Here is a 15,842-nt window from a genome sequence, read left to right as displayed (position 1 = left end):
ATTTCTGGTGCTCATTGTTTCTCTCTGGTAATATTACATTTCTAAAAGTTGGTAATCAATTCAAAAATAGGGAAAGGTTTCCTCATTTCTAACAAGCCACCAGTTGAGAACATTAGTGCTTTGTTATAATGAATGTTTTTGTTCTAGATGCTCTGTATCAGTCATTGTGGCTTGCCATCTATCCAAGGGGTCACTATGAAGAAAAAGCAAATGGATAATACAATAAATGTTCTAATTGACTGTGTTTAATGATACATAACACATTACTAAATGATTTTTAATTACTCATAAAGGGTGGCTTATTTGACAGTGCTGCCTTAAAGTCACATTTGCAGGTCAGAAGAGTAAGTAGCTAATCACATGCATGCCCCTGTGAGACAAACGCAAGAGAACAGAAATGTAGCTTACAGACTGGAGAGAAACACAGGCTGAGAGAAAGATGGGATGAAGAAAGAGGAAGAGGATTTTAGGGTGCTTTAGCGCAGGACAGATCAGAGGGAGAGAAAAAATAGGTCAGTACTGCCACTGCTAAATTTGTAGGTGCCACAGTCTATGGAGAGATTATTGGTTGCAAGCAACAGATAACAGCTTGCAGTGTAAATGCATATTAAAATAAGGTGGTAGAGATTGTAGGGAGAACCAGACCCCACCCATTTGGAGCTGTGCCCAACAGCCACGTCTGAGTCTAACACACTGCAATTAGCTACTGTGGCAATTACAGGTTTGTGGAGGGTAAATTAGAGCTATTCTGATTGATTTTAATCATACAATAGCCTGAGAAACTATCATTCATCATAGAGAATATGTGTTTGCAGCATAACTGTTCACAGTTGCTGAATAGCTGCCTTAGAATTGAGAATAAGTTTGAAATTTTGTAAGAAATCAGCAGCGCCATAACACTTCAGATGTCACTAGATTTTGCCTACATGGAGACACAAAAAAACTATTTACTCTAATGGCTATATTTCATCCTTGTCTAAGTATTGTTGTAACAGCAGCCCAGCTGAATAGGCCCCTCCAACACATCCTGCTTGTTTCCCACATATGGATCATGAGTGGTTCATCACAATGCTATTGTTATCCATCAGACTGTCTGCAGTCACTATTTAATCAGCCTGCCATTGTGCCTCTTGTCCAAAACCATTCCATCCCCCTGTCCCTAACACCTTCTCCTGTATGCTGCAGTCCATCTGTGAATTGTCTCACACATATTGCATGATATACCCTTTTCTCTTGCACACACACACACACACACACAGAAAAGCTCCTACCATCAGCTGTCCAGCTTGTGTCCCTTGGCAGTAAAAAGTGCTGGTTCTGAAAGAAAATAGAAAGCCATAAACCATCAGTTTACATGTGGAAGAAGTAGTTACTGCTGCTTGTTTTCTATCTCAGTGGCAATGACACAGAGTAAGCACTCTTAAAATGTATACATCTTGCATATATTCATATATGTATGTGAGTGTGTCCTGTGATGGACTGGTGACCTGTCCAGGGTGTACCCCTGCCTTTTGCCCAAAAACAGTCGGGATAGGCTCCAGCAGATCCCTGTGCCCCTAAATAGGAATAAGCAAGTATAGATAATGGATGGATAGATAGATGTGTGTGTGTGTGTGTGTGTGTGTGTGTGTGTGTGTGTGTGTTAATAAAATTCAAGCTGAAATGATAATTACATCTAAAACAAACAGATTTTTCAAACAAAATGCCAACCTTTGTGCTGTGAGATAATAAAAAGAATATACTTGTTTTTTGACATCGACATTACATTTAGACATCATTTGTAATGGCAAATTTAAGTAGACCAAATGATTAATCATTTATTTAACTGGGAAATTAATTGGGAGATTAGCCTGTACTGAAAATGATTGCAAGCTTCATCCCTAATTACAAGCCTTTCACTTTATCAATGATTGTTAACCATACTTTAAACAGGGATTACTGACTGCTCTATAGACAGTTATGAAGAGTTCAGTTTCAAGTGCCACTGCCAAGATAGCTATGATATTTATTTAAGAAGAAGGAAGTAAGAAGCCATGCCAAATGCCTGCTTAAAAATAGCCAGCAGTCATCGATGGAGATAATAAATAGAGATAAAGAAAAGGGGATGGTCTTGGATGACGATATTTATCGCACAGGCACACTGTGCTGTTTACTGGGGGAAGCAGTCAGGGGTGCACTTATCAATAACACATAACACTATAAAACCCCAGATACCAATGAATGCACAGTCACCTCCCTTGTCCATTTCTGGAAAGATGCATCCTAGGTGAAATTAAATCACTTTTATGAGGGGATCAAAGGGATTACGCCCTGGGGTCTTCTATTCATGGACACAGTGAATGCGAATACGTGCTGACATATCTCTGATTACAACATTACAATTTCAGGGTTCTTATGTTTAATGTATGTGGAATAGATACATGCGACAGGGTTTAAAATGAAAGAATTAATAACAAACACATGAAACCTGTAAAATAAGTTACTCAGAAAGCGCTTTTATCGCTGCGTTTTAGTTTTGTTTTGTGTTTTTAACTGCTCATTGATTTTTATAAGCACTGACTGGCAATTGCAATTTAGCTATTGCATTCTTCCCCCCCTCTGTAACATGTCATTTGGTTGTGGTTGTGTGATGTGTAGGAAAACGGAGTTAAGCTGCACTTTATACTGACACAGGTGGAGGACGGTCCGGCTGACTGAGGAGCGGGAGGCGGGGCACACGGACAACCGGGGTGCTCCATACCGACAGACAGCCAACTTGAACAGGGTGAACCTGCGAGACAAGCCGCTGCTGAGCTCCCAGCAGCAGCAGCAGCAGCAACAACAACTATCCATCCGTCTCTCTGGGAGTCTGGTTACTGCAACTAGTGGATTTAGTTGTTGTAATTTAAAATGTCTATATTACCATTCACTCCTCCGGTCGTGAAGAGGCTTCTCGGCTGGAAGAAAGGGGAGCAGCACGGACAGGAGGAGAAATGGTGTGAAAAGGCTGTCAAAAGTCTGGTGAAGAAGTTAAAAAAGACGGGACAGTTGGACGAGTTGGAAAAAGCCATCACAACACAGAATACCAACACAAAATGCATAACCATACCCAGGTAACAGCGCTCCCTGGCTAACAGCTAAGCTAATGCTGTGACAGCTAACGTTAGCCGATAGCTTGCTAGTCAGCTGGAGTTATTAGCCTCTTTTTTCTTTTGTTTCTGAAGACGTTTCTTTAATAATTTATTAATGTTAATGTAAACTGTCTAGTTACTAAACGCGTTGTGTGACGCTGCGCAGTTGGGTTTCATTGCATTGATAATTAGCTTTGGCTAACAATCCTACGCTAGCATTATCTGAACAATGCAAACTTAACCCACTTTCCTGCAAAAGACATTGGTGTAGCGTTATTCAACAGCTGATTATTTTATCAATCAGCAATACAAATAAAACCAAGTTACGTGTAAGTGTGGTGTATGAGCTAGTGTTGGTGTGTGTGTGTGTGTGTGTGTGTGTGTTAATGTAAGAGTGCGGGGAATCCTATATGTACATTAGGGCTCTTATGTCATATTCCAGCTGCAGGTTGCACAGCTGGCAAGGCCGGTGTCCCAGCCTTAGCCTTCTGCAAGTAACTTAACTAACTTTATAAATAAAATATACCAGTGAGGGAATGCAAAACAGAGTAGTACGTATGTCTAAGCAAGTTTACCAAACGTCTCAGCAAGTTTCACCTCCTCACATGGTGGCTGTGGCTCATCTGGTGCTACATAAACAAGTATGTCCACAGTTCACATGTGTGCTGGGGTGGTTTGGCGAGGCAGGACTCTGACTCACAGAGGCTGTTTAGACTGAATTGCCTGACTGAACTGAACTGTGGGAAAGTCAGAATAAGTGCTCAGGTAGGGATTCCCCCATATGAGATACCTAGCTGATTAAGACCAGCATGGCTTGCTTGACAAATGAGGTAGATTATTTTGGGGTGTGATTTGTGCCTCTGTATATTTACACTGTCGGTGGTCTGGATAAGTCAAAGAATGTTGATCAAATATTTTCACTTAGATTGTTAACCAAATATTAAGTTTAGTTAATTTATTTGCTGTACAATGTCTTCAGTCAATAGTAACACGGTACATTGAGTAGTGTAACTATTAGGACATAAAGAGGTATAACAGCATAGACTGTAAATACATTGCATAGGTTTAGAATTGAAACTATTTTTGGTGTCTCTTCAATCATGCTGTTCATGTTTCTGCTTAATATAGATTTATTTGTATCTCTACCCTTTTCTTCCTACTTAAAATTAATACATACAATTATTAAGGTAGAGCCCTGCTGGTAAGTAGAGAGAGGAAGAAAATGTGTTTCAGTGAGTTCTCAAATTGTTATTCATCCTTTAAGTTTTTTTTCCCCTCTAGAAATATTTAAGGCAGCCAGGGTAATTGCTAATTTAAGATGGGAGTCCCCCATCATAGTGTGTATAGAAGTCAGAGCATGGGTGGTAACCTACATTAAAAAATTTTATTGGCTCTTGGGAATGTGCTTTGGGCTCTAGGGAGGGTGTGGGCCACTGTTTGGATTGTGGTTCAACCTCAGTGGGTTCAGAGACAGCAGGTTTACAGAGTAACAGCTGTCTTACTATCTGTTGAGAATGCAGTGATTCAGTAGTTGTGTACTACAGCAGGCCTACTATGTGCTGCACTTTGATCACCTCCTTTTACGTGGATTAGGGAAAAAGGGGTTGTCAGCATTTCAAGTGTTGAAGTGCAGGCCTGATGTGATTGCATGTGGAGTACAGTCAACCATCAGGAAATAATTACAGTATGCTTTAAAATGTCAACATTGTGTTAACTGAAGGAAACTTTCTGACCTTTTCCAGTGTGTGCAGAAATGTACACTTACTAAAGATAATATTTGTAATAATATATAATATAATATATAATATTTGTTTGGTGAAAAGACAAACATGCATATTCAAGACCCTCAAAAGTAACATTTGAAAGTGTCGTAGTTTCATTTCTACAGAAATTGCTTTCTACAGAATTGCTGTGAAGAAACCATGCTAACCACTGTGCTGGCCATGATGTTACTATTCTTCATTTGTTTCTACATATGCAGCCATTGGGTAGTATGCCTACACACTTGTTTGTGTCATCCAAAGCGGTAGTTGATGTTCCTCCTGGAGTTGCACCGACAAGAAGTAGTTTCTCTCTCCCTCAGGAGACAGGGCATAGCCCAGGCCAGTCCCAGCAGAGGCATAGAAATGGTGACCTCAGCTGACCCAGCAAATACATCCTCTGTGCAGGGGGCAGCACTGGAAGATGAGTCTAAACCATCTGTTTTGCAATGGGTACTGATCTAGTCTGATAGCTGGAATTGGATTGTAGGCTAGAGGTAGTGGTGGTCTGTAGTGTGTGTTTGAAGGAAGTGTTAAGTTATTTTTTAGGTATCACATGGCTCAAACTTTACTGGGGACTTAATCTCATTAACTTCCTAGATTGATCTTTATGTCTGGTGAAAATTGTGTCATAGCCTGTTGCTCATTTTAAACAGATTGTTTAAAAGTTACACAGTTAACCATTGTTTGAGTTGCTTGTTCACAGAAATGGCAAAAATGCATAATGCGAATGTAACCTGAAACTGGAACCCAGCTAGTTCTAACTTGCTTCCTTTGAACCCAGGTCCTCTCTGACATACTTCATGGGAGGCCAAGCGTTGGTACAAATGAGAACCATATGATTCTTGTCTGATATCTCAAGCTGAACTGTTGCTGAGTTGTTGAGTTCATCTGGAAAAAAGCCATTGCCACACTGGCCTCTGTGTGTGTTGAGAGATCAAGGTCAAGATCTGTTACAGTCCTGTCCTTATTTATTCAGCCTAAAAAGCTCTATTTTTATATGGGCACTGCTGTTACTTTTAGCTACTTCACTGTGGGATTACATTACATCATAATCAAACACATGCTTTCTCCATGTTACAGTAGAGAGGTTTTGCATTTTAAGAATAGTACAAATTTCAGTAGATGTTTTTCATAGCGTTTTGTTTGTGAAATTTATTATTTGGTGTTTGAATTTTGGGATAGTTGAAATGTTTCCATGAATGTAGTGATAGGTGGATGAAGCCATGCGAAGCTTTGGAGCTTAGTTTGTATTTGTGTTGGAAAAAACAATTTGAACTTCAAACAAAGCAGGTGCAGTGATATTTGGTGGTTTGTAAAACTTGCAGCATTCCTTAAAGTAATTAAATTAAATCTGCATTTACCATCCCAGTCTTGTTGATGCCATCTTTCAGGTCTTTAGATGGGCGTCTCCAGGTCTCCCACAGAAAAGGTCTTCCCCATGTGATCTATAGTCGCTTGTGGCGTTGGCCAGACCTGCAGTCCCATCATGAACTGAGAGCTGTCGACCACTGTGAATTTGCCTTCCACACCAAGAAGGATGAAGTGTGTGTCAACCCTTACCACTACCAGAGGGTTGAGACACCAAGTGAGTTCAGTTATTTCCTATTTATCTTAATTACTGCATTTTGCCAAACGGAAGTTGTCCTTAATGAATGTATGTGTGTCTCTAGTTTTGCCTCCTGTACTAGTACCACGACATACAGATATCCCCACAGAGTTCCCACCACTGGATGACTACAGTCCATCCATTCCTGAGAACACTATCTTCCCTGCTGGTATTGAGCCTCAGACTAACTATATTCCTGGTGAGAAAAACTGTGCCACTCATTGTGAAGGCAGAACTTAAAAAATGTTTATTCTCAATGATTTTTGTGGTGTGATCCTAATTTTGAGAGGGGCGTGTTGGTATTTTATAGAAACTCCCCCACCAGGGTATCTGAGTGAGGATGGTGAGACAAACGATCACCAGCTTAACCATAGCATGGACACGGGTGAGTCACATGAATATACACACAATAAGCTCATACTGTTCTAATTATGCCTTATTGAGATCATAACCCAGTCCCTTATTACATCTCAATTTCAGGTTCACCCAGCCTTTCGCCCAATCCCTTGTCACCCGCAAACAGTAATCTTGGTAAGCAAAACCAGAGGGTTAGCTTTACTTGGAGAGTATAGCATTCATTATGTGTACTCAGTATGTGCACTTGGTAGCCAAGTGTGAAGTCTAGCTGAAATCACATTCACTCATTCTTTTTGCAGTGTAAAATAATATATGTGTATTTTAATTGTATTGCTAATAGTCTCATATATATAAAAGGAAGAAAATAATGTGTAGATGGAAAGGCTTCTTTTCATCCATAAAAGCATCTAACCAGCCTGAAGTAACATTACTTTTATGTGCGGTTAGGGTGTTAATATGTTACCTATCTTGCCTGCAAACTGATGTTAGCAGTGCATGGCGGTAGATGTGTGTTCATGTTTGTAACTTCATGAAAGCTAATGTGGGTTGTTGTTCATAGTCTGTGGCTCTTGTGAAGCAGGCTGCTGTCTGGCTCAGTGTGGCCATCTGTTCATCCTGTGATACAATACAGACATTACTGCTTTAGCCAACATTTGATTGGTAGTGGACAAATAATGTATCCATCTACAATGATACCTGCAGTATTCTATCAAATGAATGCAAAAATATGGGGTGACATCATGAGGGCAAAAATATAACATTTTTTTTGAAGACAATGTGTATGTTATAGCAAGCAAAAAAATGAAAATTAATCTTAGCCTTTAACTTAATAAATTACTTTAAAATTGTGTATTCTTCATCGAGCACGTAATCACTGACTGTGCTAGATGACTGTACCATAGTGTATATGTCCTGTTCTTTTGTAACTGATAGCTCTTTAAAATGCCCCCCTGCCAAATCATCCTTCCTAGGTGAGATTAATCTGCAATACGTTTATAGTCTTTTAACTCTTCTCATGGGCAGAATTCATCAGCATAGGGTGTGTGTGTGTGTTTAAAGTTCTGATGTTTTGGTGAAGATGCTGTTCATACAGTGTGAAATCCAGAAACTATCAGAATATCTTTGCAGGCATGAGTTTGTGTTTGTGAGAGACAGATGGGCAATGTCCAGGAGCTGTGGACTACGTCTGGTAAGCTTAGCCTCCAGGGAGTAACAGAGTAAGTTTGCCATGAATAGTGTCTTTATCTATGGTCTGTCTTTGTCTGTGGAAAGGCCAGCTACAGACAGCTCAAGGTAATGCAATAATAATAATATCCGGTTGTCAGGTTATTTTATCTATGTGGAAAGTTGCCAGGAGGTCATTGTTATAAAATGAAAATGTACGTCATGTCTTGGTTATTCCTGGCTGTGGCCATGAGGGTCATGGGAAAGAGCTACTGAAGAGAAAATTGGCTTTATCAACAATGTATCTTCACAGGTTTTGTTCACAAAGTACTTTGCCTCTTTTTATGAACTTCTTTACTCATGGATTTAACTGAAGCGTGTGTTTCTAATTATTTGTTTTATCTCATCACCCATCCGAAACTCATGCAGACCCACAACCGGTGACATACTGCGAGTCAGCATTCTGGTGCTCTATCTCCTACTATGAACTGAATCAACGTGTAGGAGAGACTTTCCATGCCTCCCAGCCATCCCTAACAGTAGATGGATTCACGGACCCCTCTAATTCAGAGCGCTTCTGTCTGGGCTTGTTGTCCAATGTAAACCGCAACTCAGCAGTAGAGCTCACACGGAGACACATAGGTACTAATTTGATTTCACTGGGACTACGTGTCCTCTTATATAATTTGCCATTTATATATGCTCTTGTCTTAAGTTGCATGTTGCTGTGCACTGAGCTACAATCTTCTCCTTTTCTTTTGCAGGACGAGGTGTGAGGCTGTACTACATAGGGGGAGAGGTGTTTGCAGAGTGTCTCAGTGACAGTGCCATCTTTGTCCAGAGTCCCAACTGCAACCAGCGTTATGGCTGGCATCCTGCTACTGTCTGCAAAATCCCTTCAGGTTAGCATGAGGAGAAAAAGGGAAACACATGAATTCATCGCAGCCAAATTGACCAGAGCATAACTGAGTTATAATGACACCTGAATGTCTTTTTGGTTCTTAGTTCGAGGAAGCCTAATAATAAATCTCGTTTGTCAGGGTGCAACCTGAAGATCTTCAACAATCAGGAATTTGCTGCCCTACTTGCCCAGTCAGTCAACCAAGGCTTTGAGGCTGTGTACCAACTCACCAGGATGTGTACTATTCGCATGAGTTTTGTCAAGGGCTGGGGAGCTGAGTACAGGTAAATACATTTTTTTTAGAGCAAATTAAGTCAGTTAATTTAGTTATATAAATTAATCAGTTTCTAAGACAGTTAGATATGCTCTGACAAGATGTGCTAAATTTTATAATTCATGGCCATTTCCCAGAGAGTACATTTTTAATATAATAAAACATTTATCAATTTTGGATAAATATTCTTTATATTTACGGTTAAAAGGAATCTGTATGTTAACAACCCCCAGTGTAGTATTGTGTAGGAAATTAGGTAAAAATTATGGACAGAGAAAAAGCAGGGGAGAGAATGTCTCTTGGTCCAGGTCTGTCAGTACTGCAATACTGGCCTTAGGTACTGTGTGACCTGCGCTGTGTCACAAATCCTTCTAAATCCACATGAAACTAACAGATGTATTAGATGTGTAAACAGTTTGCCCAGTACAGCATAAAGTATTTTAATTTGCAAGTGTGCTTTAAGTGCTTGAGTGTTTACCAAAAAGGCAAACAGAATTTGACTGGCAGATACTAGATTTATAAGAGACAAAAACATTTGAAAGGTAACATTTAAGTGAACCAACAAACATCTGCAGCTGCCTCGTGTCACATTGCTTTTGTCTCACTCTTATATGTAGCACTTGGTGAAACATGCAGTGAATGGTGAAGGAGGCTGTCAGATCTGAGTAATCCCCAGTGTGTGAAGGGAGGGGGACAGAGAATTTGAAAGGGTCTATAGTGGGCCCTCTGTGAACCTGCCCTTCTCTACTCAGGGCTCCTCTCTTGGGAGAAGACGTCAGTCCACAGACACAATAGTATATAAAGCAGTTTACAGCCAGGACCAGACACATACTAGGCCTATACCTAAGTTTTCTCACAGCTCCACCTTACCTTCTTGTTTCTTGCTTCTTTGTTCTTTCAGCTTTCTAAGGTGAAATAAAGCACCTATCTTAACACACAGGCCATATGCTCTTGTCTGTATCCCAGTCTGTTCAAACTCATCAGTAAACAGAGTTTTAAGGCCTCATCAACCCTTTTGTTTTCCTTGAGTCTGTTGCAAAGGAAATGTTAAGGACAAAAAAATCACTAAGCTGCTTACCCTCATCATTAGAAGAAAAGGTGAGTGGGCCTTAATGTTTATTGTCAGGATAATTAAATGCCATTTCAGGGTGAAAAAAAAGATGAAGTAGTGTTGCACACAGAGGGTAGCAGGCTTGTAAAGGACAAGAAATAGTGGGGGAGGGTGCAGCTGGGAGGCAGTAAGAGAGGGTTGAATAACAGAAAGAATGCAGCAGGCATGCAGTGGTAAGGGGGACATGAGCTGGGAGGTGAACACATTTTAGACACCCTGTGCATAGGGGATTCCCACTGGACTATGAGTAGTGCGTGTTATATTTCTGGCATGAAACACTCCTTGAGATAAACATCTTGTAGAAACTTGAATCACTTGAGAAATAGCCATCAATGTTGGTGCAGAATTTCGTAAAATTTCTGAGTGGACTGTCTTTGCATTCAATGTGATAAACCTTTATTGATAATTACATATCCAACAGTAGTTTAACATGGTATTACAGTGTATTATGTATGAATATCTATAAGTAATGATAATCTGTTTCCCCCTTTTTTTTCCCTCTGTACTCTGCAGGCGTCAGACAGTAACCAGCACCCCCTGCTGGATAGAGCTGCATCTCAATGGCCCTTTACAGTGGCTGGATAAGGTCCTCACACAGATGGGCTCTCCTAGCATCCACTGTTCTAGCGTGTCTTAGGAGAAGCACATGCTTCTTACCCAACCAGAAATACTGTTGATCAAACCACATAGGAAAACTCAAGTGTCTCTCAGTGATATTTTGAGAAGAGATGCTGTTCCTCATAGCATCAGTTCACTCTCTCCAACATTTCACCTCACATGATAGCACTTTTTAGTACCATTTAGATTCATTTGATGTTTTTTTTTTTTGTTTTTTTTTTAAAGGATTTTTGCTTTTCCTTTATTTTCATGTTTTCACTTTGAAACCTTAGGGTCTTTGGAGAATGTTTCAAAAGAAAAAAAGATTTTCTTCAATTTTCATTGTCATGTTTGTTTTATCATTTTAGCAGGATATTAAAAAGATTGTTTTTCAAGTTGAAGTTATGGTACAGTTTCAGCTTGATCCACCTACATGTTTCAAAGTACTTTGATTCTATGAATTAGCCAAGATTACGTTACTATCACTGGTGTTTCAGTGACCAGGTGCCACCCATTGTAATCACTGAATTGGGAGGCTTATAAACTAAATGAATTAACCTGGGAAAATGTCATTCTGAGTAGTGATTAAATAGAATATATTTAAATAATGTTTTAAGTACAAGGTACTTTACCCATATTGATTTAACTGTATTAAACACCAGTTATCTGATCAATCATTTAATGTATTTATTTTAAACAAGAAATTAAGCATTAGCATCATGGTTTCTTGAAAAGAAGACGCTTATATGAAAACTATTTTGCTCAGTGAAAGAGACATTTTATAAGTTATTTTTGCATACTGACCTGCATGGGAATATATTTTTATTATTGCCTCAGTATGATTGTACATAAATATTTATAGCTTTTAATTTCTTGTAGTCATGCATTGCTCGAAACAGTAGACCTGACTGGTGTCCGGCATGAGTAGATTCAGTGATTATAGTGGATTGAACCCATAAGTGTTAAGGGTACTCAGTAGCCAAGACCAGGTGATTCATCTATCACCTGGCAATTTAGAGTTTAAAAAAATGCAGGCGAGTTCATGTATTAGAAACCGTTAATTAGGCTCAGTGGGAGTAAATGGTGCACTTCCAGTTTACTGTGTTGATCAGAGTAAAGTTTTAGTTCTAGTGGTAATTTACTTGTCCAATAAATGATGTATATTACGTATACTATGCTATAATGTAAGGCACGTGTAATATGCTCGCTGTCCTTGGTTATTGTCTATGAAGCCACAATGTTAACCTTGCACTAATTTACAGTACAAAAAGACCGAGTCACCATGTAAGCTATTTTAAAGTTACATGTTGCAAAACTGAAATACTGTGTACTACAGTGCAGTAGGTGGTGGTATCAGTACTGTCTTGATATTCTTAGTTTGTGGCCTTCTGTTCAAAGTCTTTTGTATGTTCTTTTTTCATGTAGCCGAGTATTTGTTCTTAAAAGACCATTGTTATCTGTGAAAATGTATTAAATTTTAACTGAGTAAAAAGAATTTAGGGTGAGCATCCTTCAAACCATGGCGTGTTAAAAGGAATTCACAAATGATTTGAACTGTATGTAACCAAGTCTTTCTTTTGCAAATAAGCCACACTCACACTAAAAAGCAGAAAAAATTAAACTCACAAACCTTTATGTTGCTTCAAAAGAATGTGTATTAATTCTGAAACACTTTTAGGGATAAAGTACATTATGTCACTTGAAAATATGTGACAACTGTACCTAAAGGACAACTACATAAAGCCTGCATTAATTTCCTGTTTCCACCCACAACACTCAGGCTGAGGTTCACTCAGGGACTAAAGCGTAGCGAGGGACTCAGGAGTGAACATTGATGGTCAGGGCCACTTACTGTCTCTCTGCATATTAACAATTTGTAACTGCTTCTCGCTATATGTCAGTCTTGCACTTGTTTCAAAAATTAAAAGTTTTAAAACATGACTATGCCTACAGTACCATCTGTAAGCATCTCCATAGTGCAAGAAGCAGGTCAAAGGGCACAGGATCTTGCTGGAGCCCAAGAAAAGGATAATCAGGTGAATGGAGACACAAATAGTCAACTCCTTTTAGCTTTCCTCTCCTGATGATAACCCATCAATCTCGTCTTCATCACCACTGATGGCCATCCAAAATGCTTTTGCAACCTGGAAACCAGATTTAACATGTCAAAACTGATCAAATATATGCATGTTTATTTCCACAATTTACTAAGCTTGTAAAGGATTGTCACAGACATACAGATGCCATTGCTCTAACCACGAGTAAACTAAAATTTTTATCTGACACAAACAAGGGGCTAGTACAATTCGTTACCTTTTCTGCATGAACCTTTCTCTGCTCATGTGGTAATGAAGAAGCTTTGTCTGCAGAGAAGAAACAAACTTTATAAACATCAGATGTAAAAACTGCTGCACCAACAGTGAGAGCAAAATGCAAACAACAAAATCCCTATATGCGATTTTTCTATAAGGTTTTGCTGGCAAAGTTGCACATTTCTTTTTCATTTAACTAATTACCTTTCATTTCTTTTAATTTTGTGAAGAGGCGTTCAAAGTTATCCACATCTCCATCTCCAGCCGTCAGATTAGCGAGTTCCTGAATGTCCAAATCAGTCATTGCATCTGAGAGTCATCACAAATGAATCTTACCAACTTATGCTTATCATAGCGGATCATGCCATATCCTCAACATATCCAAGTTTGTGGTGAACATATTGAAGAAAATGTGCTAGCCGGTTTAACATTAGTTTTGCTGGGAAAAAACTGCTTTAGATGAAGATTCCAACTGGAGATCTTCACTTACCAACTACTGCATGCCCTTGTGTGTCTGTGGTTCTACTACTTTCTGTATGGTTAGCCTCCTCATTAACAAGTGTGCCCTCCACTGGCAAGCTGGAAGACTGCCACAGAAATTGAGCTAGGTTTAGCATGCAAAAAATTTATTTAAATGAAATGATAGAAAAAAGAAAGTAAGAACATGTGGACAGAAAGTTCCAGATGTAAATGAAATTAAGATTGAAGTGAATGAAAATGCTTGTAAGAAAAATGCCACTGACTGGTGAATCTTGGCAGTTACGTGGGTTGTTGTGTCTGGAGGCCACTAAACTGCTCATTAGACCAAATCCCTGATTATGTCCTGTCAGAAATAGATATAAACAATATACAGCAACATACAGTATGTCATAGATACACAGAGATAAGATATATTATCTGGGAAGTTGCCATATGTAACTGTATTGGTGATGCCATCTCACCATCCTTCATCTCCACATTGGACCACACGTTGGCATTAAGAGCCTGGACAATCCTCTTCACACCTGTGGATTCTGGAAAATCATCTGAAAAGAGCAACAGAGAGTATCAGTGACAGTACAAAAAAAACTACTAAAAGATGAAAATGTAAACATACACAATGTCACTTCATTTTCTGCTGCATGTAACGCTCACCATCCTCATCCGGCACCTCCTGTGGATTGAGCTCCACCAGCTCAAAGGCATGTGCCAAACACCACTGTTGTGCTTCATGTCTGGTGACTCCTAGAATAAAAAATAAAATTTCAGATGTAATACTATGAAAAATACTTTGTGGTACTTTCTGCAAGCTAAGGGACACCACACTAACCATTTTCACAGATTCTGTCACACACCAGAATAAGCACCTCTGGAGCAAGCTCTTCTACAACTGATATCCAGGGATCCAGCTTTTCCAAACCGTCTTTCTACAAACAAAATGCACAGTAAATCTTATACATGTATTGCAGGACATACTACTGAGAAATTCAAAATATAGCTCATTCCTAAGTCACGTACCACTGTGCTGTCAAAATAAGCGATGAAAGCCTGCATGGACTGGGCAATTTCTGATGACATTAGGAAAGTGTTTGGCACAACACATAGTCTGATATCTGCTGTATAATATTTATTGTTAATGGTCCATGGATACCAGACTACGGCTTCTTCTCGCTTGGTCGGTTCGGGCAATGTCTTGGAACTGAGGATCTCTGTATCAAAAACACATTTGTTATAAATCACATAAACGAAGAGGAATTACATTAACGCTAGCTCAGACTGACTTCCCGGAGCCCGGCTACCTCGGTGTAGTCTTTCAAGAACCAAACTGTCGTTTTTAAAAAAAAAATCACTCATAAAAGTTAATCACTTATTTTGAATGACAACCTCAGGGAGACGAGTTATTAACCTGAATTAACAACATGCATGCGCTTCCAAATGTTAGCTGATGTAATAAGGGCATGCTAACTGTTGCTAATGTCTGTTTTCCAAATCATGCACGTTAAGCTCTGCTAAACTCACCTTTTACCAGCTCCTCTTCTTTAAAACCGCTATCACAGCTAGTGACAAGCACACAAGGTATATTCATATCGGTGTTTTCTGCTGCAGTTGACATTATTTATAATATTTGATGCAAAATGTAATGACAGCTAGCTTAATGTAACGTTAGCCAACTTAGCTAACCTTTCAACTCTGACTACGCTTCCGGTGCAACTTTACGCTTAAAATCAGGACTCAAACTTTGCTTACGACGCTTCGAGACATGAAGAAGTGGACTGTTATTTGGCTTTTAGTTTAATGAACTAATAGAGTTAAAAAGTGTGTATTTGTACGTGTTTTTTTTTTTGTTGTTTTTTTTTTTTGATAATGCACAGTGTTTATTGACAAACGCGCTTCCTGTGCTATGAGTAAGCGTTTTCAATTTGAGATAAATTTTATGCCCGGAATGTTGACTTTAAGGATGTGCTGTACCTCCCAAAATTAGCCACCGACAAATTAATAAGTCTAATTGTTAACGTGAGGTAAAAGTAGGGCGTTGATTGGAATATTTATGTACCCATTGTAGCGAAAGTTGGCTGGTTGTTTGTATGAAGGTCGGGGAAGGAGGAACTGCCTGACAGTCCAACTCGTGGCTAAAATGAAAAAGGATGCTTCTCGTTGACATGGTTAC

At 39.2% G+C, this 15,842-nt stretch overlaps 2 protein-coding genes across 2 annotated transcripts; one reads left to right on the top strand and one right to left on the bottom strand.

The window, feature by feature from the left end:
• Positions 1-2,711: 2,711 nt before the first annotated feature.
• On the top strand, positions 2,712-12,513 carry smad3b (SMAD family member 3b). Its single transcript, XM_026310783.2, has 9 exons — positions 2,712-3,092; positions 6,265-6,458; positions 6,544-6,678; positions 6,790-6,864; positions 6,960-7,010; positions 8,430-8,642; positions 8,765-8,902; positions 9,041-9,185; positions 10,800-12,513. The coding sequence occupies exons 1-9, from the start codon at positions 2,890-2,892 to the stop codon at positions 10,921-10,923; spliced, it is 1,278 nt and encodes a 425-aa protein (XP_026166568.1). The 5' UTR covers positions 2,712-2,889; the 3' UTR covers positions 10,924-12,513.
• Positions 12,500-15,481, bottom strand: aagab (alpha and gamma adaptin binding protein). The gene is made up of 10 exons (XM_026310784.1): positions 15,194-15,481; positions 14,693-14,883; positions 14,505-14,601; positions 14,330-14,419; positions 14,137-14,220; positions 13,939-14,018; positions 13,686-13,782; positions 13,400-13,504; positions 13,197-13,246; positions 12,500-13,027 (listed from the first exon to the last, which is right to left on the bottom strand). The coding sequence occupies exons 1-10, from the start codon at positions 15,285-15,287 to the stop codon at positions 12,950-12,952; spliced, it is 966 nt and encodes a 321-aa protein (XP_026166569.1). The 5' UTR covers positions 15,288-15,481; the 3' UTR covers positions 12,500-12,949.
• Between the last annotated feature and the right edge of the window lie 361 nt (positions 15,482-15,842).

This window comes from Mastacembelus armatus, chromosome 6 (genome assembly GCF_900324485.2).
Source record: "Mastacembelus armatus chromosome 6, fMasArm1.2, whole genome shotgun sequence".
Taxonomy (NCBI): domain Eukaryota; kingdom Metazoa; phylum Chordata; class Actinopteri; order Synbranchiformes; family Mastacembelidae; genus Mastacembelus; species Mastacembelus armatus.
The sequence above is the reverse complement of the archived record's forward strand: the minus strand, read 5'-3'. Positions and strand labels throughout refer to the sequence as shown.